This window comes from Cordyceps militaris, assembly GCF_000225605.1.
Source record: "Cordyceps militaris CM01 unplaced genomic scaffold CCM_S00001, whole genome shotgun sequence".
Classification (NCBI taxonomy): Eukaryota; Fungi; Ascomycota; class Sordariomycetes; order Hypocreales; family Cordycipitaceae; genus Cordyceps; species Cordyceps militaris.
The window spans coordinates 3,026,412-3,049,378 of NW_006271969.1; the positions used below are offsets into that span (position 1 = coordinate 3,026,412).

Here is a 22,967-nt window from a genome sequence, read left to right on the forward strand (position 1 = left end):
AAATGCGCAATCGATTCCAGTTCCAGAACACCATTACACCCTTAAATTAATACAGCCACATGACTTCTGGCTGCGTGGCTGCAGCTACTTCTCTTTGTTCGCTTGTATCATAAAGGCCTAACGAGAAGGCAGTAACTTGATAGACAGGCAGGCACTGTATTTGAAGTAGCAGCTTTTATACTACCACCTATCGACCCTGGCACACCAATCTTGCCACGACGTCTGTGGTTGCGTTGTGCTGCGCTGCGGCCTGGCTACTCTGTATCCGTTGCTTGCCTAGCGGTCGACATGGATTTGCTGCCTTGTGCCCTCGTATCTGTGGGACATGAGACTGTGCATTACAACGTGACTACCGTCCGAAACTGACTGGGTGCGTACAGTGTTCCCTTTCTGTTCCCACACCTGGGAGGACTGGAACCGGAGCGGCCTTGTTACCTGATACGAGATAGAGAGAAACCGTCCTACTAAACAGGAATGGCGCATACTCAAATGAAAAAAAAAAATGCTGTTCTTGCTCAACAAGTCCAACCCTGTATGAATGTATCCCACGGGTCGCCCTGGACCATGCGCGTGTCGTTGGAGGTGCCGCATGCGTTGGCAACAGGCAACGAGTCCCAATATGCTCACGAGAACCGAATATAGCGCGACGGTTGCCTAGTACGTCACTTCAGCTGCGCCATGTCAACGTGCATGTCTTGGCTACGCTGGCAGGACTGTTGCACGCGCCGAGTATGTCCCCTTCGTGTGACGGCGGGTGACGTCTTGACCGGCATTGTATAATACGGGTGCCTTGCAAAAGGCGGCTGCAGAGCGGGTGACTATCAGTGTAACTTGAAGCCTAAATCGGAAAGATACTCCTGCCCTTGTACGCTCTTCTATCTTCTTTGTGAGTCTTGGCCCCTCTGATGGTGCGGTTAGCCTTGATCGTAGAAAGGTACGCAAGACTGAGGGGCGCATGTATAGGTTACATGAAAGCAAATAAAATAGAAGAACGGAAACAAAAAACTGCGTTATTGGTAGTTCGTCATGCATACTTCACACTGGAGAGTTGTTGCCTGATACATTCACTCGTCGGTCGTCGGCCGTATCCGCCTAGCTGAGCACATCGCCACCACCAACCTGGCCACCTATTGTCGTTGTGGACTGTGCTTTAATTAATAATTTATTCTGAATAATTTAATCAGCTTACTGCCCAGCCCCCAACAAGGAGTTAATAATCGAAATAGGCATCGGCTTCCCCCAGACAAAGAAACAAGTGGCCGCCTCCTCCTCGCCTTCTCCACGTTTCTTCGGCAGCCGGATGAGCGGGTAGGTAGCAGGGTAACACTCGAACCGGGATTACATTTCATCGACAGTCCTTGTTTTATTTTTCTCGTCTTTACCTACTTGCCATCCCTATGCTGGTGGTTCGCTATTAGTAGCAGCCCCCCCCCCCCCCCCCCCCGTCGCGAGGCAGCTAGTATCCTATCCATCGACAACAACCCCAACGCCCTCTTTGCCAATGAAGGGTCTGTTTGCTCTTGTCCAAGCGGCCTTGGTAGCAGTGGCCACCGCGGCCGCTGCTCATAATGCGGCCGCGGAGGAGTGCGCTGGCTACAATGCCTCCGACGTCAGGATGTATACGCACGGCGGCACGGCCGACTTGAGGCTCGCGGGCAAGGCCTGCAACGCCTCTGGCCATGACCTCGAGCCTCTCAAGCTCATCGTGAGCTACGACACTGGTACGCGACGCTTCATCTGCCACTCAACACCATGCTCCCACCACTAAACCAACACAACCAGCCAAGCGCCTTCACGTCCAAGTTCTCGACGCCGACAGGCAAGCCCACCAAATACCCGTGGTCATCTACCTGGTGCCCGCCCTCGGCCGGCGCGGACCGTCCCTCCTCGGTCCTCCGCTTCGACGACCGCGACTGCCATTTTCCTTTGACGAGTTGCTGCGCCGCAACCGAACAAGTGCTATTCCACTTTTCCGCCCCCCTCGTGTTCGATTCGCAGGTTCTGCGCCTGCTCACCGCGCCGAACCTGTACGGGCCTCGGCGAGCACACAGCATGCGACGCCCGACGACGACGGCCGAGGTCCGCCAGCAGGACTTTGAGCTGCGGCTGGTGCTCGACGAGGAGGGCGTGGCCGCGGGCAGCCTATGCCTGGACGACGGGGAAGGCGGCGGACCAGAACGGCCAGACGACGCTCATTCCTTTTTCTTTCAAGGACGGCGTGTTGACGACCAACGACACCTTTGGCTACGTAACCAAGAGCTCTATTTGCAAGGTCCTAGTGCTGGGTGGTGACAACAAGGGCTCCGCGGCGAACGCCAAGACGAGCAGCTCGGTAGGTAGAGATCAAGCAGCAGCTATCTGGTGCTTTTAAGAGGGACGCGGCCAAGCTCCTGGGCGAAATTTAGAAACGCGGTACCATCTTTACCTTTATGAGAGCAGATGCAAAGCATCTTGAATCAACATGATCATATTTGCACGTCTATTGTAGAATATAGATCTAGCTAGACCCAGGTCCATGCCGAAAAATTGTCCTCGTATGCCATTTTGTTTTCGTCCTTCTATTCCTCCACGTTTCCACATGAGTCATGAAATAGCAACCAAACATTCCAATCATTGCATCTATGGCTTGCAGCGGCCCATGAAGCGGGGATACAGGCATGTCGTGCGGACAGTGTGCTGGTTGGCCATCCAAGCGAGGAAACGCTCGAGACCGAGACCGTATCCGCCGTGAGGAGAGGTACCATACCTAAACTTGTTAGCCAACCCTTCTGTTCACGACATGATCTCTTCGAATACGTACTTGCGCTGGTCAGTGTACCAGTAGTAATCCTTGGCGTCGATGCCCTGGGTCTTGTAAGCCTCGAGGAGCTCGTCGAGGTCCTCCATTCTCATGGAGCCGCCAACAATCTCGCCGACACCGGGCATCAGACAGTCGACGCTCTCGGTGACGCGCCTGTCCTGGGGGTCCTTCTTCATGTAAAAGGCCTTGATCTCGGCGGGGAAGTGGGTGAGGAAGATGGGGCGGTTAATGGCATCCGTCATCTTGCGCTCCGCCGCCTCGGCAATGTCGTCGCCAAAGACGTGCGGCTTGTCCTCCTCGTTGAGGATGGGAGGGTCCTGGGCGTTGAGCCAGTCGATGGCGTCGCTGTAGCGCATGCGCATAAACGGGCGCTCGGGGCGGGCAAACGTCGGGTTGAGCTCCTTGACAAAGGCGGCCGTCGCGGGGTCGTCGAGGACGCTGTCAATGACGCGGCACATGAGCTCCTCAAGGTGCTCCAAGAGGTCCTCAAAGGTGACAAAGTCGAGCTCCGCCTCGACGTGGCTGTACTCGGACAGGTGGCGGCGCGTCAGCGACTTTTCGGCGCGAAACGACTTTTCGATGCAGTAGACGTTGCCGAGGCTGGGCAGGACCGTCTCGAGGTAGAGCTGCGAGGACTGGGTGAGGTAGGCCTCCTCGTCGTAGTAGGGCACCTTGAAGAGCGTGGCGCCGCCCTCGACCTGCGTCTGCACCAGCGCGGGCGGCGAGACCTTGACAAACTTCATGTCGTTGTACGTCTTGATAAAGGCCCACTCGACCTGCGAGCGCAGCTTCATGAGCGCGGCGGCCGTGTCGCCGCGCAGCACCAGGTGGCGGTTGTCGAGCATGCCCTGGTCCCACTGGTTCTGCGAGACCGAGACCTTGTTGGTGATGGCCTCGTCGTCGCCCGGCGAAGCGCCAATGACCTCGTAGTAGTCGACGTGCAGCTCGCGCCCGTCGGGCGCCTGCTGGCCCTCGGGTACCCGCCGCATCTCGCCGTACAGCGTCAGCGACGTGCCCTGCGCAAACGTGAGCGCGTCGTACGTCTTGGTCAGGTCGCCCGCCTGCAGCACACACTGCAGGTGGCCGTAGCCGTCGATGAGCGTGATGAAGGTGGCCTGCTTTTGGGCGCGCAGGCGGTGGATGCGGCCCGAAACCTTGACGCGCGCGCCCTGCTTGCCGGCGCCGTCGCCAAGCTCCACGTCCTTGTCGGCGATGCCCATCTTGACGGCCGCGAGCAGTGTGGCATCCTGCGTTAGGACAATCTTCTTGGCGGCCTCAAGGTTGTCGAGGCGCGCCTTCTTTTTGGCATCCTCGGCGGCCTGAGCGGCCTGCTGCTTGACAAGCTTCTTCTTGTGAATGTCGAGCACGCGCGCCGCGTTCTTGACCGCGCTCTTGGCGGGCTCTTTCCAGATCAAACGCGCGGCAGGGTCCTCGCCGTCGGCCAGGGCGCCCGTGACGGAAGCGCGCGAGAGGAACTGCGTCGAGGGGCTGTCAATCTTTTGGATCGCGGCAAATGGCAGCGTCTTGAAGGGCTTGGCCTCGGTGCCGTCAGCTGTGGGCTCGTCGACGCCGACGTCCGTGTCGACGTAGCAGATGTCGCCGCTGCCCTTGACCCGCTCAGCGAGTTCCTGAACGGCGGCCATGGTGGCGGTGGCGTTTGTTGCTTTGTGCGTGTGTGTAAAGGCGTCAATGGAGTGAAGGTATTCGGTTCGTGATCTCAATCCCAGGGTTCGTTTTCGGGCCTCAAAAGCTTTTTATCTTGTATCCTCGATTCCAGCGTATGGCGGGGTTGAGGGGTGAAGTCAAATTGGCAGCCGGTTCAAAATACACAGTGCGCGGTGGGGTGTGACTCAAAAGGCAACTTTGGGCGGGCGGTGAAAGCTCCGAGCACGCTGGCATTTTCTCTTATCACACTGAAACAAGACAAAGTAAAGCCCAACCTTTTGTATCACTTTTGTGACAAGATTGTTTAATCTCCCTGGCTGTTGTGACTCCTTTTTTCCGCTGCCGGCCTGTCTATCGTGCAGGGCGAATTTCTTGCTGTTCAATGCCTAATAATACCACTCAATTCGCAATACGCTACCTCACCTAAGCACTATCGCCGGCAAACAGTCACGGCGACATGCTCTACAACCATCAACTCCTCGCCGTGCCCAATCAATTCCGTACATCATTTACACATCCTCTACAATTTACAACCGCATCCCGCTCCTAAGACGCGCCCTTACAGCTCATCCTTTTCGTTTGCGGCGGCGGCCGCTTTGCCTTCCTTGGCCATGCCCTGCATGCCCTTCTTCACCATGGAGCTCAGAATCTCGTACGCGACCTGCGCCGCCGCCAGCGACGTCTCCTCGCCGACGCCCTGGTACGCCGGCGACACCTCGACCACGTCGGCGCCGACCAGGTTCAGGTCCTCGATGCCGCGCAGGATGCGGATCAGCTCGCGCGTCGTCCAGCCGCCGGGCTCCGGGGTGCCCGTGCCCGGCGCAAACGCGGGATCGAGCACGTCAATGTCGATGGAGAGGTAGACAGGGTCCTCGGTACCCAGCGTCTGCATGATGCCGTCGATGATGCCCTTCGTGCCAATCTCGTCAATCTCGTCGGCCGCGTACCGCACCCAGTTCTGGCGCGTGTCGTCGTCGTGGTCGCCCAGGTCGGTGCCGCTCAGACGCGTCCGCAGGCCCGCGTGCACCGACGGCTCCGACGACGCGTTGGACAGCAGCCCTTCCTGGTTGGCCATCCAGAACATGGAGCCGTGCGTAAAGTGCGTCGAGCCCCAGTGCGCGGGGTACTTGGCGGGGTCCCAAGTGTCGAGGTGCGCTGTGTGTGTCAGTGTAACCCGTTTTGCTTGATGAGCGGGGCAAGAGATGTATGCGGCCTTGTGTTCAGAGGAGTCTTGCGTACCGTCAAAGTGAAGAACCCGCACGGGCCGGCCGTGAATCTCATTCAGCGCGCGCAGCGCCGGCAGCGTCAGGCTGTGGTCGCCGCCGAGCAGCATCAGCCGGGGCTTGTCGGCCACCGACGATGCGGTGCGGTGGCGGCCGAGCGCCGTCAGCCCTTGCGTCATCTGCTCGCGCGCAATGACGTTGTCGTAGGGCGTGACAGGTATGTCGCCGCAGTCGACGATGCGTGCCCAGTTCTGGTACGGGTTGACGTGGGCGCGCGGGTTGTAGCTACGGTAGTCAATCTGGCGGGCCGAGGCCGCACGGATGAAGCGAGGGCCGAACCGGGCGCCTTTCCCCCGCCTTGTCAGCTTGGAAGTGGTTATAAGCAGTATACACATGTCTCTTACCGGGGCGGTACGAAACGGCCGTGTCAAAGGGCACGCCGACAATGGCAATATCGTAGCGCTCCGCTGGGTTGGTCAGGCACTTGACATGGTCGAGATGGGCAAATGTGCCAATGCCGGAAAACGTCCACTATGCTGATTAGGCTTCCATACCACGCGTAGGAAGATCGAGTTTCCCGACGTACATCGTATCCCCATTTCTCCTCGAGCTCCTGCAGCTCCTCCTTGGTCCACTGCCTGTCGTCGTCGTCATGTCCGGCGCAGGCCAGCGACAGGCCGGCGCAGAGCATCAAACTGGCCAGCACAGAAGCACGCATCGTTGCAGATTGGGTTTGATAAGTCGTCCGTGGCTGAGATGGGCGAGAGAGTATCGACACTACTCGGCGTGTGATTTTTGGCACCGACGAGGTTAATGTTCAGGTAAAAAAGTCCCCCGCGGAATAGTCCGATAGATACAGCGTTCTTCCAGTGGAGTTGCAGCGATCAGCCCGATAACAACAAGTGGTCCGTATTGGATGGCAACCGATGAGATCAAATATAGAGGGGAACTCTGAGACCCCAGTTGAAAAAGAAAAGAAGTACTACTCCCACCTATTTAAAGTCTTCCTCAACTTCACTTCCCCCCCCCCATATGCAGTCGCTCCCCGCGGTCGCCGGGCGTGCGGGGTGCGGGCATTGCGGGCGCGCCGTCATTCTTGGCTGAGTGGCGGCAAGTCGGGTGGGTGCCCGCGCCTAACCAAAAGGTCGGATCCGGCCGCCTCAGACTCCCCTCCAAGTAGGCCGATGATGGCGCCGCCTTGAGAGGGTAATTGCTTTCTTACCCACCGAGCGAGCTGTGATGGAGAGTATAGGCCGATGGTGTAAGAATCTGAGCTCACTCAGTTCGTGGGTTACCCTTCCTTCCGATGCGGCTTGCTGGGGGTTTTGCGGGAGCCGTACATACAATTTTCAGGTCCCCCCTTCGTCAGAAACGCTCACAGTGATGAGTTTGAGGGGTTTATCAGAGGAGAATAAGCATCCGTACCCAACGTTTCCTATCGCAGACGCAGGGTAGCAACGCTGTCAGAATCTCCTTCTTTGCGTCCACATGTCAAACACTAGTCCAGTTTATATTTTAGCGTCAGAAGAATGTCACAGAGACAAAGTACTGAGAAGGGAGAGCAGATAAACTGAAATTTCTTCCCCCCAAATCTGAAGTGGTTATGACACACCAAAACTATAATTCCTTGTCTACAAGACGGTCCCATCTAACCTGCCATCTGACCTGCCATCTGACCTGCCATCCGACTGTCCCGGAACGGTTCCGAAGTGGAGCTTTGGCGCGCATATGTCTTGTGCGATTTCAGACATTAGTTGCCAACTTGCCTACCTACATATAGATACCTACCTACCTAGGTAGTTGTCTGGCTGGGACCTTCTACAGTCTTTGGCTGGCCAATTCAAATATTTGTTACCATCATGCTACAGCAAAAGACAAAATGTGAAAAATAATACAAAACAAATAAATTTGCACTCCAGTCGCCAGAAGATAAAAAATGGGGAAAACAACTATCTTATCGAAAAGCATGTGCTCGCCTTTGTTTGCCTCACCGAGCCCCTCTGGTCCGCAGAAAAGCCATGCAAGAAAGCAAGAAAAAAGAAAACATAGCAGCATATATAGATCTGTGACCAAAAAACAAGACAAAAAAACAAAGATCCTGCGCCGTGGTGATGCCATCCAGCGTTCGTGGCTGGATGGGCCGCCGTGGTAGACAAGCTCATCGTACTTGAGCCAACTCCAGCCGGCTACACACGTAGCTCTCGCTACCACGCCGTCCAAACTCGTATCTCTTCTGCCAGTCTAAATATTTGCGACTTCCTTCTCAAAACGGACTCTGTCCAGGCATTCGACTGCACATCCTTTCACGCCGGTGCTCGGCCGGCCACTTTCGCGGGGGGTATGAATCAATTACAGAATGCGACACTTGTGAGACTTCTTCTTGGGTGCGGGGGGCTCCAGAGCCGCGACAATGGCCTTTATGATTTTGGTTAGCTGCCTGTGCTCTGCGCGCGCGGGTACCGTCACAACATACCTCGTCAAACACATCCTTCAGCTTATACTGCGTCAGCGCACTGCACTCGACGTACTTGACGGCGCCCAGGTCCTTCGCCATGCGCTCGCCATCCTCTTTTCTAACGGGCGACATCTTTTGTTTGGCCAGCTTTTCCCGTACGCTGGGATCGTCGCGGAGATCGACCTGGGTGCCAACAATGAGGCACGGGACGCCGGGGCAGTGGTGGTGGACCTCGGGGAACCACTTCTCACGGACGTTTTCAAAGGAAGCGGGTGACGTGACGCTAAAGCAGACGAGGAATACATCGGTTTGGGGATATGATAGCGGCCGAAGCCTGTCGTAATCTTCTTGTCCGGCGGTATCAAATAGACCGAGCGTGTAGGGCTCATCACCGATCCTGCACCAGAGTTCATCATTAGCATACTTATAAATTAGGCGTTTGCCGCTTGGCGTCATCAAAGTGCGATAGTGATATGTGACCCTTGCTCGGAACCCTGCCGCTTGCACACCGCTAAGGGAGAGAGCATGGGTGTTGAAATGCTAGGGAGCAAAGCTCGACGAGGGCTAACAAAAAAAGAAAGGCGAAAAAACGCCATCACCGGCATTGTAGCTGGATGGGTAGAGAGAGTGTAGTATTTGGGAAAAGCGGGAGAAACGTACATGACTGTGACGGCATAGTTATCGAAGACTGTTGGGACATATTCCGAAGGAAACTTGTTCGTGGTGTAGCTAATGAGCAGACAGGTCTTGCCGACAGCACCATCTCCGACAACAACGCATCTATGAAGCAATTGCAAAAGTTAGCATATGATAGCTGCAGGTAGAAGCGGGCAATTTTTCGGGTGCCGGCCGTCGTTTCGCCATGGCGCGGGCGGTTGATGATGTCCTCTGCGCACATGAGGGGCAAGGTCGCGTTGCGAAAGGGCCGCGGCATCATGGTGCGACAACAAGGGAGACGCCACAGCGGCCGCGACGGACGATGAGGAAGAATGGCTGGCACCGTGAAGATGAATAGGGCGAGATGATGCGTACTTGATGGTTGCGACAACCGCCATGGTTCAGATCTGGGGCGGATTATCTGTATCGTGAAGCTTCGGGGGGTTGAGGTGAGGAGTTGGATCGAGGTGGAGGCAGAGCGACAGCACCAGCGACAGGCCAGGTATAATTTTTTGGAGGCCAGCGACGCGTATTTTGCAAACCGGTGCAAAACAAGAAGAAAGGAAGAAAAAAACCGGGCGCTGTGGATGAAGAGATGGAAGAAGAGAGGGGAGTAGCAAAGACGATTAAAAGGCGAGACAGGTGTGTTTTTGGGGAAGAGGTTTGGTGATTAGGTAGGCTGGCTGGGGGTGAGCGTTCTGGAGTCTACAAGGTAAGGTGCCTAGCGCCAGGAGGTGGATGATGGGTGATGGTGGATGGTGGATAACAGGCAAAGAGCAAAGAGGCAAAGAGGAGCCGTAGGCAGAGCAGCAAACCAGACACAAGAGAAGCCCGTGACGACTGACGAGACAAGGGACAAGGAGACCAAGGCTGTCAGAATAACTAAAACTACCTTGGTATGTAGGAGGTAGTACCAGCTACCTCTTCCAAGTGCCTCGTTGGTGCACTTGGTCCGCCAGAGCAAGGTACCAGTACATGTGAGTAGCAGTAGCACCAATACTTGGGATGCACTATATTGTTTTACAAGTTCAGCCATCAACCATCAACCATCTCCCATGTATTGCTGTACGCATCAGCAGACTCGCAATTATGTATTCCGCGGCTCTATCCTTATTCCCCAGTCGCCATCACCTCCTGGGCCAAACGGGGTGGCGCAGATTCACTGTTCACAGCGTGCACACAAACAACGGGAGTGCAACAGAACCCTGAAAAGACGCAGCATGTGGCGTCGAAAAAAAAAACACGCCAATCATGTTCTGGAAGCAACAACATCGGGCTGATTTTAACTTTCTTTTTTTTTCCCACTCCTCTTCTTTTGACTGGCGGCGCTGGGCGATACAAGAAAGGCGCTGGTGCTGTTTGCGTTACCGGAGGGGCGTTGCAGGCACAGGCATCCGCTGTAAATTTAGGTAGTAGTGCGTGCACCCCCGCTGTTCGAGTTTTACCAGCCAGCGTCAGCCATGGGAGGAGCACACTGGAAACGGTCCCCTGTGGCCGCTCCAGACGTTTCTGCCTTCTTGCCTGCCCGCAAGTCCAACTTTTGCCCTCACTCATCAATTCCTATCAGTGGACCGTGAAGTGGACAGTGTCTCGACCAAACCGGCCTCCTGCACTGCTCCACTTCTAGCTTAAACACCGCAGTACAGCCCTGAACAGGCAGGCGGTCAGCTCGTCCCGCCGCCCCAGCAATGATGCGGCTCGGCAGAAAACAAGATGGGGGAGGCTTGAAACGAAACTGGCGCAGCTTCACTTTTCGGCCTGGATCAGAGGCGAGCACACAACCCGTCCATCAATCAGCCTTGGCCCCTGCCGCTGCCTGTCCTTGATTTTATTAATCTATTCCAGAAAAAAAACGGTTATTTAACTCCGTCATTGATCGTCCGCTTCAAAACGGATTTGGCGTCTCCTGGCCCGCGCGCAACCAATACCTCCCATCCTATTTGCAGGGGGACACAACAACGGGTGAACGGGTATGGGTGTTTTGTTTCCGGACACCTCAGACAGATGGTTGCACGCGGAACTGACATACACGTGTTTGGTACGAATTCCCGATACAGAGAGTCAGAGATATCGTACGCACCATGCCATGCCGCTGTAGCCTGTGTCGCTTCAACGCATGCTAAGATCGGATATGCGACACGTACCGCTGGGCACAAAGCCACACGCCTCGCGTCACTCAAGCATGCGTGATAGGTGTCCTGACAAGTTCCGACTCGGACGTTGTGCTGCCTCAATCTAAAAATGCGCAGATGCCGGTCGAAACTGCGCCGATGCCCAACTGCATATTCAGCACACCACCCTACATACCCTACATATCCGTGCAGCGTCGTGCCTCGTCGTCCATTTGCCGAACCACCCCCCCATTACTCCGTAGGGACCCTTGGATGCTGCGACTTGTCTCATCCTCTTTGCAAGCCAAGGTGACAAGCTCCTCGGCAAGGAGCGCTCGTCCCGAAACGCCCACCTGCAGATCACCGCATCCCGCATCACCGGGCCGGCGACCGCCTAGGTGCCAAAAAAGGCTTCATTGATAATAATACTGCTAGTTATTATCGCCTCCGTTATTCCGAGGCCAGGAGGGGGAGGTCTGCTAAACGACGCCAAACGAACCGTTTTGACAGGGGTCCCCTACCCGTGCCATGGCTTGTCTCAGTCCTCGCAATTCCAGAAGCTCAAGGCGATTCTCGCCTAACCTTATTCGATGCACCATGTTGGCCTTGGATCGCGTGGGTAAAGACTGAGAGACAAGATAACTAATTTGTACGCCACTGTAGATTAACGTAGATGAACGCCATTTCTGCAGAATTGGCAATGTTTATCTTTTGCCCTTTGGGTCTCGCCATGACAATGCTCGCGTTTGAATGACCTGATTCTTTCCCCGTAAGCATCAGTCATGGGCGCACATGAAATTAAGGAGCTGTCAACAACTCCAAGCGATGGTTCCTGGTGTAAGGGCTAATATATCGATATACCGATAAGCAAAATCTCAATGCGGGATTGGCATGTCGCAGATTAGTTGGGTTCTCACGACTCCCGAGTGACGCCCGCATCAACGGACGTCTCTCAGCTTGTCGGTCGATGACGAAAATTGCACACTACATATTGTCCCCCGTCGGAAGAAGCGACTCGGAAGAAGAACACACCCGGCCCCAGTGCGTCCATCACATCATCTTTGCTTCTGCTTGCACCCGCAGCTTACCTTGGGTACTCGGTCTCCGCGGGTCCTAGTCATAGTTGATAATAATACTAGCTAAATCGACGCTACCTACCCTAGTGAGACCATAATTTTGCCTACATAATTGATCAGACAAAATTGTGAGTAAGAAAGCCAAAAGCCCCAGAAAAAGCTTGGGCCGGGCAATTACTTCCCAGCGATATCCAGACTTGGCTGTTTCAAACCACAATCTGCGTTCATAATAAGCGCCTCTGCAGAGGCCGCAACTCACTCTCAAGTCCTCCAAGGCTCCGAATGACTCGTTGGCTTCGCTCCAACGACAAGCCGCCCAAGTGGCTGGCCTTTCGGTCTTCCTCGACATTAATCACCGTCGCCGTCAGCTTTGCCGTCTTCACCGTACGTCGTTCCTCCGCAATCTATTCACCCATTCTAACCGGCCCTAGGATGTCTTTCTCTATGCCGTCGTTGTCCCCGTCATTCCATTCACGCTGGAATCGCGCATTGGTGTAGATTCCGACAGAGGTAGGTATGCTTGAAGAGCAAAACTAAAAGCACGTGTCTCTAACTAGGCTTATTAGTTCAGTATTGGGTGTCGGTTTCTCTCGCGGTGTTTGCCGTGGCTTTATTCGCCTCCTCCCGTACGTTGCAGCTGTTTCGTGCTCCGAGTCTGCCGCCGCTAATGTCACAAATCACAGCAATTTGGGGGTGGATGGCCGACAGGTACCAAAATCGCCGTATTCCAATGCTCGTTGGTCTCCTGTGGCTCCTCGCCGCCACGCTCCTTCTCTGCCTCAGCAGCAACATTGCCATGCTGCTCATCGCCCGTATCCTGCAGGGTCTGTCGGCGGCCATGACCTGGAGTGTCGGACTTGCGCTGCTCATCGACAGCGTCGACAAGAAGCACGTTGGCCGAGCCACCGGCTGGACCAGCACAGCGCTGACGCTCGGCATCCTGCTCGGGCCGCTCGTCGGCGGCATCGTCTATGACAGGGCTGGCAATTACGCCGTCTTTGGCATATGTTTTGGCCTGATTGGCATTGACATTGTGCTGCGTATCATCATTGTCGAGCTCAAAGAGGCGAGAAAGTGGAGGAGCAAAGAGCCATACTCGGACAGCACGACAGCTGCCGCCAATCCGACAGCGCGCGAGGCGACCGCAGGGCAAGGTGCCTCGGTCGCCGATCCCACGCCGCCATCAACCAGTCTGGCCGACCATGACGAGTCTGAAACCAACGAGGACCCGGGCGTCATTGAGAGACAACAATCGCGTGGTGCATTTTCCATTGCCGGAAAGAATGGGATACTGGGGCTCCTGAGAAAACGACGCATGCTCTGCGCCCTCTTCGGCGTCGTCATCCAAGCCGCCACGCAGACGTCCTTTGACGCCATCATGCCGCTCCAAGTCCACGACCTCTTCCACTGGAACGCCATCGGCGGGGGCCTCATCTTTCTGCCCATCGTGCTGCCCACCTTTCTCGGCCCCGTCGTCGGCTCGCTCAGCGACCGGCACGGCCCGCGCTGGTGCACGGCCGGAGGGTTCCTCTTTTGCGTGCCGTTCTTCGTCTGCTTCCGCTTCGTGACGGAGAACAGCATCGGCGACAAGGTGCTGCTGTGCGCGCTGCTGGCCGCCATCGGGCTCGGCGAGGCGTTCCAGGTCGCGCCGCTCATGGCGGAGATTTCGTGGGCCGCCGAGGAGGGCCGCGCCGAGGACGCCGGCGCCGTGCCGTACGCGCAGGCATACGCGCTCTACAACATCTCCTTTGCGGCCGGCGCCATCATCGGCCCGCTCCTGTCCGGCATGGTCCGCGAGAGCAGCGGCTTCGGCACCGTGGGTTGGAGCCTCGCCATCCTCAACGGCGTCACCGCGCTCGTCATGCTCAACTGGGTCGGCGGCGCGCCGCTGTACAGCTTCAGGCAGGGCATCAGGCGGAACGGGGAAGAGGAATCTTTAGCTCTGAGCACGGCGCCGGTGGCGAGCGCGGAAAGCGGACAGCAGGCCGGTGGGAAGGGAAAAAGCCCCAGCGAGGAACAACGGCGGCGTGAAGAAGATATAGCATAGCATCGCAAATTTAGCATTAGCAAGCAAGATACCATTTCAGTTTCTGCTTTGAATTATAATCAAATCATCTGCCTCTATCTATTTTTTCTCCTGAAATTGTACATTCTTAGGTCCAACGACTCACCCTCTGATGTCTCGATTTCGTCGTCACCTGTGGCTCCACAGCCTCCAACCTCGCACCATACCTAGATAGCTTCCTCACCTTCCATCTACAAACCATCCATATCCAATTCCATGCGCTCAAGATCAAACGCGATTTAAATTCCTCTACACTATAGCCCTTGCTTCCTGCACGAATAACGCAACTCATACGATTCGACAGGGATAATCCCACACCGTCCACGCAAGCCATGGCGTCCGAGGCCGACCAGGCCATCGACGGCCTCCTCGAGCGCTACCTCGTGCTCGTGGACCAATACGCGGCCCTGCGCGCCTCCCTCAGCGCGGCGCAGCAGCGCACATTCCATGCGCTTGCCCGGGCGCGCTTCACCGTGGACCGCGGCGGCGGCGTTGGCCGCAACCAGTACGACGAGCGGATGCAGGCGTCGCGGCGCGTCGTCGTTTCGCGGCCGGCCGCGGCGCCGCCCACGTTTGCAGTGACCGCCGAGGGGCACAACGCGGCGGGGAACAACCCCCTTCGCTGGTTCGGCGTGCTCGTGCCGCAGGCGCTGCGCGACGCCCAGAGCGAGGCGGTGCGCACCGTCGAGGACATCCTGCCGAGACTGGCGAGCGTGCAGGCCGGGATGGCGCAGGTGGAGATTGAGGTGCGCAGGGCGAGGAAGAGGCGCGCAAAGGCTATTTCTAATAGGGATCTTACTCATACAAACAAGAACTCAGGATCAGGGCATAACGGATAGCCGTGGTTACATGTAGGCGTCATTAACTCTCTGATTGCAGCCATATTCAAGCTGCCTTGCCATATGTCTCATAGCCTTGCCCTACGTCTCATAAGCACCTGGGCATTGATTGCTACGATCAACAAGGTAGACAAAGCCACTAAACATGGTTGCCGACAGGGAAATGTAGTTTGATATGGGCTCATCGTATAGATTTCATGATTGCATTGTGTGCTCATTCTATACATGTGTATTTATACAATGCAGACGGGCCTAATGTCAGCAGCACTACAGGCTCGATTGGTAACGCCACTGAGGATGTCTCAGTATCAAGATGTACTTGTAGTTGCTTCCACACCACTGACAGGCTAGCCTGTGAGTCGAAAAGCCATACTCACTCGCTCTTCCTTCCGCGGAACTCCGCCTCATAAATCTCGCGCTTCATGTCCATGAGCATCTCCTCCATTTTGTACACCTCATCGCGCGATAATGTGGTGTCGCGGAGCTGAGCAAGGCCCTGCCGAAGAGTGTCCATGATGGACGCCTTGGGCGTTTGTTCCGGGACCGGCTTGTTGACCGCTTCCGGTGCCTCAGGTGCTGTCATCTCAATATCCGGCACCTCCGTCTTTGGCTGGCTGGCAGTAGTAGCCGTGGCATCGGTGACGCGTTGCGAAGAGATTTCCCCATCCGTGTCTCCGCCCTCCCGTCGGCGCTCAGGCGGACTACTGTGGCGCTTGTTGTTGAGGTTGTTTCGGCTGCAGGCGCGTCGCTTGAGCGGCGATTCTTCCACAGACCGATGCTGCTGCCGCGCACTCTTCCTGGCATCCTTCGTCGTTGTGTCCTTCTCCTCCACTTGCTTGAGCTCTGGCAGGGATTGTGATTCCTCGCACTCAGCCTCAGCAGCGCGGGTGCGAGTCTCTTCAACTGCCAGCTCGGGCTCGGGCACAGGCTCATATTCCCGTGGTGGATACCAACGTTTTCTAGGAATGCTGCCAGGGCTGCAAAGTCTCGATCGCTTCCGTTTGCGCAGCTTCGACTCGCCGGCGGTATCAGGCACTGTCTCGTCGATCGGCGTAGATGGCACAACTTGTGACGGGGGTATTACGACCGCATCCTCAGGTGCTGGGCTAGGAATGGCAACTCCCGGAACACTCTTCTCATATGGTTCTGCTACTGCGGCCTTGCCGCGTAGCGACTTGCGTCTTCGAGATGACTTGCTGACTCCAATATCTTCTTCCGCGGCTGTCTCTTCCACTGCCTCTGCTTCTTTCTGATCTCGCTGTGGTCTCGTTGTCTCTACGCTGGCTTCCCTGGGGAGCTGCAGCCCATCCGTGAATTTCCGACTGCGCGACGTTTCTTTTCGAGAACGCGGTTTACTTTTCGTGAGCCCCTTGGGCTGAGGCGTTGTATCATGCTTTACTCTGTTCTCGACGTCAAAGCTAGACGATATTACCTTGATTGGCTCATCATGTACAACACTTGCGCGGTGACGACTTCTAGTTATCATACCGACAGCGGGTAGTTGGAGCTCGACTGTAGTAGCGGGTTGAGTTTGCTCAATCTCGCTGCTACCAGTTTGGTCGATAGTCGGAGATCCGGGCGGCGACGAAAACTCCCAGTTTTCCGTATAATTGCCCGTCCTGGACCGAGACTTGAGCTCCGAAAGTAGGGGGTATGGTCGTGGCAGGGGCGGGGACGACGGGGGGTCATTAAAGTCATCCAGTTGAAGGGCTTGCCCCCGTCTCGGTGTAGGTGTAGATGTGATATGTTTGCTATATTTTTCTTCCCTTTGGGGGGTGCCCTGTTGCTTTGGGCTTGACTTCGCTTTGGATTTAGTAGCCGCCTTGCCACTCCCATCGGGTGGCGTGTGGGCAGACAAACCTTGCAGTTCAGCGTAGAGGACAGGTTCCTCGCGCCTGCGCTCGCGAGCTTCTATGTTGTCGTGTGGCAGGCGTTCTGGTGTGGCTGACGGTCTTGGTCGTTTGGTGCTGTTAGGTTCCGATATAGTTTCAGGACAACGCTTTCCAGGAGAAGTCCTTCCCACATTCGGTGTGGATGAGCCAGCTGTCCCATTGGGTTCTTGTCGTCCGTCTTGGAGGGACGACATCGAGGAGAGAGCAACAAAACTAACGTCTTCTCTACGGCGACCAGATTGGGCGCCGAAACCGCTAGCTTCCGAGCCTGGGAGCGCAATATCTAGCTTAAGACCCAACGAAGTCACAGCAGACTTGAGACTTTCGGAGCAATCAACACTGTCCTCGTCCTTGACGAAGGTGTTCCATGCACTGGTAGCCTTTTGCACAATGCATGTTTGCCTGCTCTTGAAAGCGGCGGCGAAGAGCGCCTCGGCGTCGTCGAATTGGGCCTTGCTCAGAGAGCCGTTGCCAGTATAGATGGCACAGGCTTGATCCCAGAGTTGCCGAACGGCTTTCAAGACAGGTTTGGCGTCCTGATTCCCAAGGCGTGAATCTTCGTCCAAAATCCAAACGCAGATGCCACGTTGTAGCTTGTTCAGAAGTTTTAATCCATAGGCAGCACCGGAGCGGTCCAAAAATCCAGTGATTGACTGGATGAATGCACTAATATCCTCACTTTGCGAAGTGTCTAGAGTTGCGGAGTAGAGCCAGCAAAGACAGTTGTTCCCTAGCTTGTAAAGATGATCATACGGATCGGCCAAGTTAGTCTTCGCCATTGTCAAAGGGGTGCCCCACAATCTGCGTCGGGTGACTTCCACGGTGTGGGCATCTCGGGGCATACGGGCAGCTTTGAAGAGAGCTGACGAGGCTTGGATAGCCATTGTAGACTGCTGCGTTTGAAGCGCCTTCACGTTAGGAAGGACAGAATTGGCCAGAGCCTCTGCCAGTGGTTCGACGATGGCCAAAGCAAGACCAGCATCACCAGCTTGAGCCGTTGTGTGCTCGCAAACTCTGGTAAGAAGTGATTTCCATTGTAATATTGGCAAGTTGGGATGCGACATGAGTCCTCTGTCCAAGAGAGAGACAAATTCACGGTAGACTGGACCAAGAAGTTGTTCACTGCTACGTATGGAAGGAGGCACTTCCGCGGGGGGGTTGAGAAGCAGACTTAGGTTCTGCGAGGCCAGGATCCATGGTGCGAACGGAGTTGTGGCGTTCAGAGGAAGTTGATGTAGTAGCTCTCTGGCGAGTTCGAGACGGGCTTTCCGGGGTCGATCTTTGAAGAAGGGCTCGAAAACATTAGAGAAGAATGTGCTGAACGCTTCATTGTCCTTGGCTCCAGGAGGCAGCGAGGAGAACATGTGGGCAAGATGCAAAACAGGAATGCGAGATATGCCTTGCGTGCTTTCGGGTCGATTACCGCGGTGAGAAGGCGTCCAAATGGGTTCAAATGTGTTGGAGATCATTGACAGCTTCTTTTCCATAAAAGGTAGGACTTTCAGACCTTGTACGAGAACCGCGATGAGGTATTCTATGCTTGCCAGGAATTTCGCGGCGGTTGTCTCATCTGCTCCTGGGATGCCGGCGGACCAAATTTTTGCAATGAAATTTAATGTGCAGGCAATGAACTTTGCTGTATCCTCTGATACCTTGATATCCTTGGCAGAGGCCGAAGCAATCGAGCCGACAAGTACCTGCCAAAGTCGATATGCCAGGCTCTCTTTATTGGCCAGGTCAAGAACTTTACTTTCGAATATTGCGCTCACATGCTGCAGCACCTTTTCACAGTTCTTTCGAACCCATTTCGAGTCAATGGGCGGCAGTTCTTCGGTCTTGACCGGAGGAAGGTCCATAATTCGGTCGTGCCTCCAGACCCGGGGCGTCGCAATATCCAGTAAGCCAACAAGGAGGTGTGATGCTTGCATAACACGATCACCGTGACTTTCAGGCTTACCGTCAAGACTGATGAGGAGGCTTAGGATCGGGTTCACAGTAACATCCCAAACAGTATCGGCAGGATACTTGTCGCTACCTGGCGCAAGAGCATAGTAATAAAGGTTGCAGACGCCACCCAGAACGATGCGTTTCAACTTGATAGCTTCCTCATATTGCGTCGGAGGAAATTTTCGTCGAAGCTGGCTGGATAGTGGCTGGCAAAGTGTTCCTAACACTTTGGGGGAAACCTCGTTATCGGTGAGAGACAGGTAGATGTATCTATTCCATGCGTAGTTGGCCTCCTGTTTGGTCAAGCTATCCGTCATGTTGAATGACGACTGAACAAGAGTAAACCATGGTCCGTAATACTGCCATCGCTCCAGAGGACATCTCAGGAATAAGGTGACAACGCTCCATATTTGCGGGACAACAGGTGACGTCTCTCTGTCTTTGATCATCTCTTCTAGTTTTGAGATGTAAAAGGTAATGTAAGCTTCGCCTTTGCTGGTCCTCTGCAATATTTCGGTCGCTCTTCGCATCATTGGTTTTTCGGATCGCAAACTGAAGCCAGCTTCGGTGCCGAGGTCAATGGCTTGTATCCTGATCTCTTTGATACTACTTAGCATGTCTGTGAACATGTCTTGCAGCCAGTCAGAGTGTACAGTCATATGTTTCGGTGCTTGTTTGATGAGACGCTTGTAGATGTGAATACGGCTCATGATGATGCTCTTTCCGGCAAGGTGATTTTCAATCTTGTGAAGAGAAGCGACCAGGCGTCCAACACGGTCAGATGTCATGACTTTGGATGTGAAGTTTTGGGAGGCCACGACTTGCATCAAACGACGAATGACGTCTTTTTTGGTAGTCGAGGCATCTTCCAAGGAACGAATGGCATGGTCGATAATGAATATGCCAAAATCGGAGGCTAACGTTGAGGCAATGGCGGGAAAATGTAGGAAAGTCGTGACTAGGTTGAGGGCGTGGTTGATGAGAGAAGTATCGGGGGCTGTGTTGCCATTCTTGGCGGTAATATCGCGCTGTATAAACTGCGTAAACAGGCTCATCTTGTCCTGAAGAGCAACACGGTCAGGCAGGTTATTGGATGCCTTGAGGGCACGTGCCAGCATCATGTAGGCATCGAGCTTGGAGTCGCGGTCAGAGCCGGCGAGCTGTTTTATTGTAGAATCCAGCATGTCGATGAGATTTCCTTGAAGCAAGTCTCCGTTGGCGTCTCCATTCAGAGATGCAATGAGCGGGCTGGGGGAGGCGGATGGCTTGAGTATACCCTTGATGGGCCTAGGCGCAGACGACGGGGTTGTAGAGGCAGCCAGCGACGGCTTGAGTGGCCTGGAAGCGTCGTGCAGTTCGGCAGGCTCTTTGTACTGGGTATGGGCAGACCACTCGACCTTTTTCCTTGTCCGCCCAGAGCCAGTGTTGGTGTCTGCGGCCGCCAACGACGGGGCGCCGGCATTCGGGGGTGTCTGGAGGCTGAGGCGAGCATCCAAGGGAGCTCTAGTCGAAGGAGCAAGCCCGGCTGCTGCGTTGCGCGCTTGGTTCGTTTCGCGAGGTGGTGTTGGGTGTCGAGCTGTAAGCGACGTGAAGAGGGCTGCTGCGGCCGTGGCTACTGACGATGCCATGGCTGCCATGCAGCACCCGCAATCTAGACAGCAAGAGGGCCAGAGGTGACAAGGGGGACGGCAGGCATCTATCTGGTGGCGTGGGAACAAGACCAGGAAATGGGGGCAAGAAGGTGGGCAACAGGTCGAGAGGTAAAATCAATGAACGCTTCGAAATAGGAAGATGTCAGTGTCAAGGTCGGAGTTAAAATCGGAGCACATCAGCGCTGGTCGTGTCTGGGACTATGGTATGTCTGGTGAGACGGATTTTAGACGCGGTCACGGTTCACGTGTGGCGGGAGCGGTGGGGAACCAACTGATGAATGGTGGCCCACTGGCCCGTGCACATCGACTTGCAACTGCGCCACATGCTATTGTCTGTGGCTGAGACTCAGCCAGGCCTGTTACACAGGCCTCATCAACGCCAAAGATACGGGCCTTGACGTCGGCAGGGAAGCCGGGGAGCAAGCCAGCGCTAACTAAAGACGGCTCGCAAAACGCCGAATTTAATAATAATTATTAGGTTGGGATATTAATTGACGACCTAAAAGTAGGCCAAATGTGGCTAGTGGACGCCGGTCCCGGCGCCTCTACCTAATTTATATAGGAGGACTAGGCATAGCGTTAGGAACATACCTCTTCCTACTATAATATTGAAATCGCTCTTATAAAGCTATCTAAAGCTATTACTACTATATTTTATCTAAATTTATATTCTATATTATTTACTATAAATCTATTTAATACTCTTTTTCTTACCTTAAAGGCTACCTAGGCTACTATTTATAAGTAGGCTTATAACTATAGCTTCTTTATAAGTATTAATATAATAAAGAAATATATCTTATATTTAAAATACTTTAAATAGTACCCTTTACCTCTTAGTATTAATAAAGCTAAGCTTAGCCTTTAGTAAGACTCTTTCTTAAGTATAAATAATTACTTTTAAATAATAATATATTATACTTATAATACTATTAACCTTAATAGTTAATATATCTAAATAAGAATAATAATAATTCTTATATACTAATTAGGCTAAATAACCTATCTAGTACCTCTACTAATTATAGGGTAAGGAAAAACTAGAGTACCTAGGGGAAAACCTTATCTATATTTTACGGGATTCTTTGTGGTCTTGTTCCGGAGTATACGGGGGTCCGGTGAGACCCCTCTTGATGCCATGTGCCGGGTTTTTATCCACGTCCCGGCCCGTGTCTGGCCTGTGCCACTCCGGCCAGCCGAGCCTGTCAACCACCTCCCCTCCCCCCGGGTTTTTATCTACGTCGAGGGGGCCGTGTCCAATCCTGCACGTCTCCGGACTGGTCGAGCCAGAAGTAATAATACTTTTAGTTAATATGATTATTTACTAGATAACGAATAATGAGGAAGCTTCGTCCGAGCTGTTAACTTGACGCTCTCGCCTATCACATAAGTATTTTCTGTTTTAATGTAACTTATTTTTCCTGAATTCTCTTTTTCCTTTTCAAGTACCCAACACGCTAGTTATCCCTACCCTAGGAATCTGCTGGCTAGCTGCTTAGCACGTGGAGCAAACGGAGAGGCTCCGTCAGTTACTGGCCCGTTTCCCCCAGTTGCTCCGTTACATCTCAGCATTTCAGCTCACAAGTGCTCGCAGCTCTCCATTGCTGAAAAAGAGAGCAAATAACAAACTTGCAAAGAAAAACCCCCTAAGGTCTTCGCAGAATGGCTCCAAAGCGCAAAGTGAGTACAACCACCCCATATATGTTCGCTTGTTCGATGAGATTTGGACTAACCTGATTCTCTGAACAGAAACCCGCCGATGAGGATTACGGAGAGCACAACGATCTCGTCATGTTAGACACACTCGAAAACTACGACGACGTCAATATGCTAGACATGTTTGAAAATGAGAGGGCCACGTCTGAGGAAAATATTCTTCGCTCTTAGAAAGACCAAGACTTTTCCGGCGATGAAGCTATCGCCTCTGAGGATGACGAGGACATTGAAGATTGAAACCGACTTTTACGAAACCGAGTCCCTTTACTCAGAGAACGATAACAGCGTTTCTGGATATGGGCATGACGCTTCTGATGACGAATTCTTTCCTTCCGACATCGAGGATGAGCCCGAGAGCGACGATGATATCCCCCAAGACTCACTCAGCGTCACACAAGGCTCCGAAGATGAATCTGATGAGGGCCCTGACCACCTCAGCAACGATGCCCCTTCATCCGATGTACTGGACTGTGCGCAAGGCGTGGTCAATGATGGCTGTACTCTCGAAGAGTGCAAACGGTCCTTCAGCAGTCGATTGGAGTGCCGAAAGCATGCAAGGTCTTGTCCAGCAACCAAACAAATTGTGGCAACTGTTAGATCCGACCCAATGGTAGCGAAAACGTGCGAACAGCAATGCAGTCAGTGTCCGGACGAGTTTCTGCTCGCAGCCTCCCTGGAGATGCACATGAGAGCACGCCATGCTGAGGCAAAGTTCACGTGTTCACATCCGGATTGTCACCAGGATCCGACACTATACACTGAGTGGTTCCTCAATTTACACCTCATCGATCAACATGATGATACGGCCTTCTCCTGCCCTTATCCTCGATGCAGTTACTTTTGCCGGAGTCGGATACGGAAGAACAGAG

The 22,967-nt window shown here is 54.2% G+C and overlaps 8 protein-coding genes across 8 annotated transcripts; 4 read left to right on the forward strand and 4 right to left on the reverse strand.

Moving 5' to 3' along the window:
* Nucleotides 1-1,397: 1,397 nt before the first annotated feature.
* CCM_00976 (uncharacterized protein) lies at nucleotides 1,398-2,405 on the forward strand (the record flags this gene model as incomplete). Its single annotated transcript, XM_006666134.1, is given in 5 exon segments — nucleotides 1,398-1,406; nucleotides 1,457-1,721; nucleotides 1,820-2,125; nucleotides 2,142-2,332; nucleotides 2,373-2,405. 5 exon segments carry the CDS (start codon nucleotides 1,398-1,400, stop codon nucleotides 2,403-2,405), a joined length of 804 nt encoding a protein of 267 aa, XP_006666197.1.
* Nucleotides 2,406-2,772: 367 nt separating this feature from the next.
* On the reverse strand, nucleotides 2,773-4,443 carry CCM_00977 (asparaginyl-tRNA synthetase; the record flags this gene model as incomplete). The annotated part of the gene is made up of 1 exon (XM_006666135.1): nucleotides 2,773-4,443. One exon carries the CDS (start codon nucleotides 4,441-4,443, stop codon nucleotides 2,773-2,775), a length of 1,671 nt encoding a protein of 556 aa, XP_006666198.1.
* A 581-nt stretch (nucleotides 4,444-5,024) lies between these two features.
* On the reverse strand, nucleotides 5,025-6,406 carry CCM_00978 (agmatinase; the record flags this gene model as incomplete). The annotated part of the gene is made up of 3 exons (XM_006666136.1): nucleotides 5,025-6,034; nucleotides 6,093-6,219; nucleotides 6,275-6,406. The coding sequence occupies 3 exons, from the start codon at nucleotides 6,404-6,406 to the stop codon at nucleotides 5,025-5,027; spliced, it is 1,269 nt and encodes a 422-aa protein (XP_006666199.1).
* Nucleotides 6,407-8,037: 1,631 nt separating this feature from the next.
* Nucleotides 8,038-9,198, reverse strand: CCM_00979 (Cell division control protein 42; the record flags this gene model as incomplete). Its single annotated transcript, XM_006666137.1, has 4 exons — nucleotides 8,038-8,103; nucleotides 8,162-8,540; nucleotides 8,804-8,923; nucleotides 9,176-9,198. The coding sequence occupies 4 exons, from the start codon at nucleotides 9,196-9,198 to the stop codon at nucleotides 8,038-8,040; spliced, it is 588 nt and encodes a 195-aa protein (XP_006666200.1).
* A 1,062-nt stretch (nucleotides 9,199-10,260) lies between these two features.
* CCM_00980 (uncharacterized protein) lies at nucleotides 10,261-11,309 on the forward strand (the record flags this gene model as incomplete). The annotated part of the gene is made up of 3 exons (XM_006666138.1): nucleotides 10,261-10,327; nucleotides 10,646-10,770; nucleotides 11,175-11,309. 3 exons carry the CDS (start codon nucleotides 10,261-10,263, stop codon nucleotides 11,307-11,309), a joined length of 327 nt encoding a protein of 108 aa, XP_006666201.1.
* A 960-nt stretch (nucleotides 11,310-12,269) lies between these two features.
* Nucleotides 12,270-14,034, forward strand: CCM_00981 (MFS amine transporter, putative; the record flags this gene model as incomplete). Its single annotated transcript, XM_006666139.1, has 4 exons — nucleotides 12,270-12,371; nucleotides 12,419-12,497; nucleotides 12,554-12,613; nucleotides 12,671-14,034. 4 exons carry the CDS (start codon nucleotides 12,270-12,272, stop codon nucleotides 14,032-14,034), a joined length of 1,605 nt encoding a protein of 534 aa, XP_006666202.1.
* A 350-nt stretch (nucleotides 14,035-14,384) lies between these two features.
* On the forward strand, nucleotides 14,385-14,891 carry CCM_00982 (uncharacterized protein; the record flags this gene model as incomplete). The annotated part of the gene is made up of 1 exon (XM_006666140.1): nucleotides 14,385-14,891. The coding sequence occupies one exon, from the start codon at nucleotides 14,385-14,387 to the stop codon at nucleotides 14,889-14,891; it is 507 nt and encodes a 168-aa protein (XP_006666203.1).
* Nucleotides 14,892-15,264: 373 nt separating this feature from the next.
* Nucleotides 15,265-21,984, reverse strand: CCM_00983 (telomere length regulator protein (Rif1); the record flags this gene model as incomplete). The annotated part of the gene is made up of 7 exons (XM_006666141.1): nucleotides 15,265-16,175; nucleotides 16,380-20,255; nucleotides 20,748-20,816; nucleotides 20,974-21,010; nucleotides 21,097-21,104; nucleotides 21,460-21,659; nucleotides 21,965-21,984. 7 exons carry the CDS (start codon nucleotides 21,982-21,984, stop codon nucleotides 15,265-15,267), a joined length of 5,121 nt encoding a protein of 1,706 aa, XP_006666204.1.
* Nucleotides 21,985-22,967: the final 983 nt, after the last annotated feature.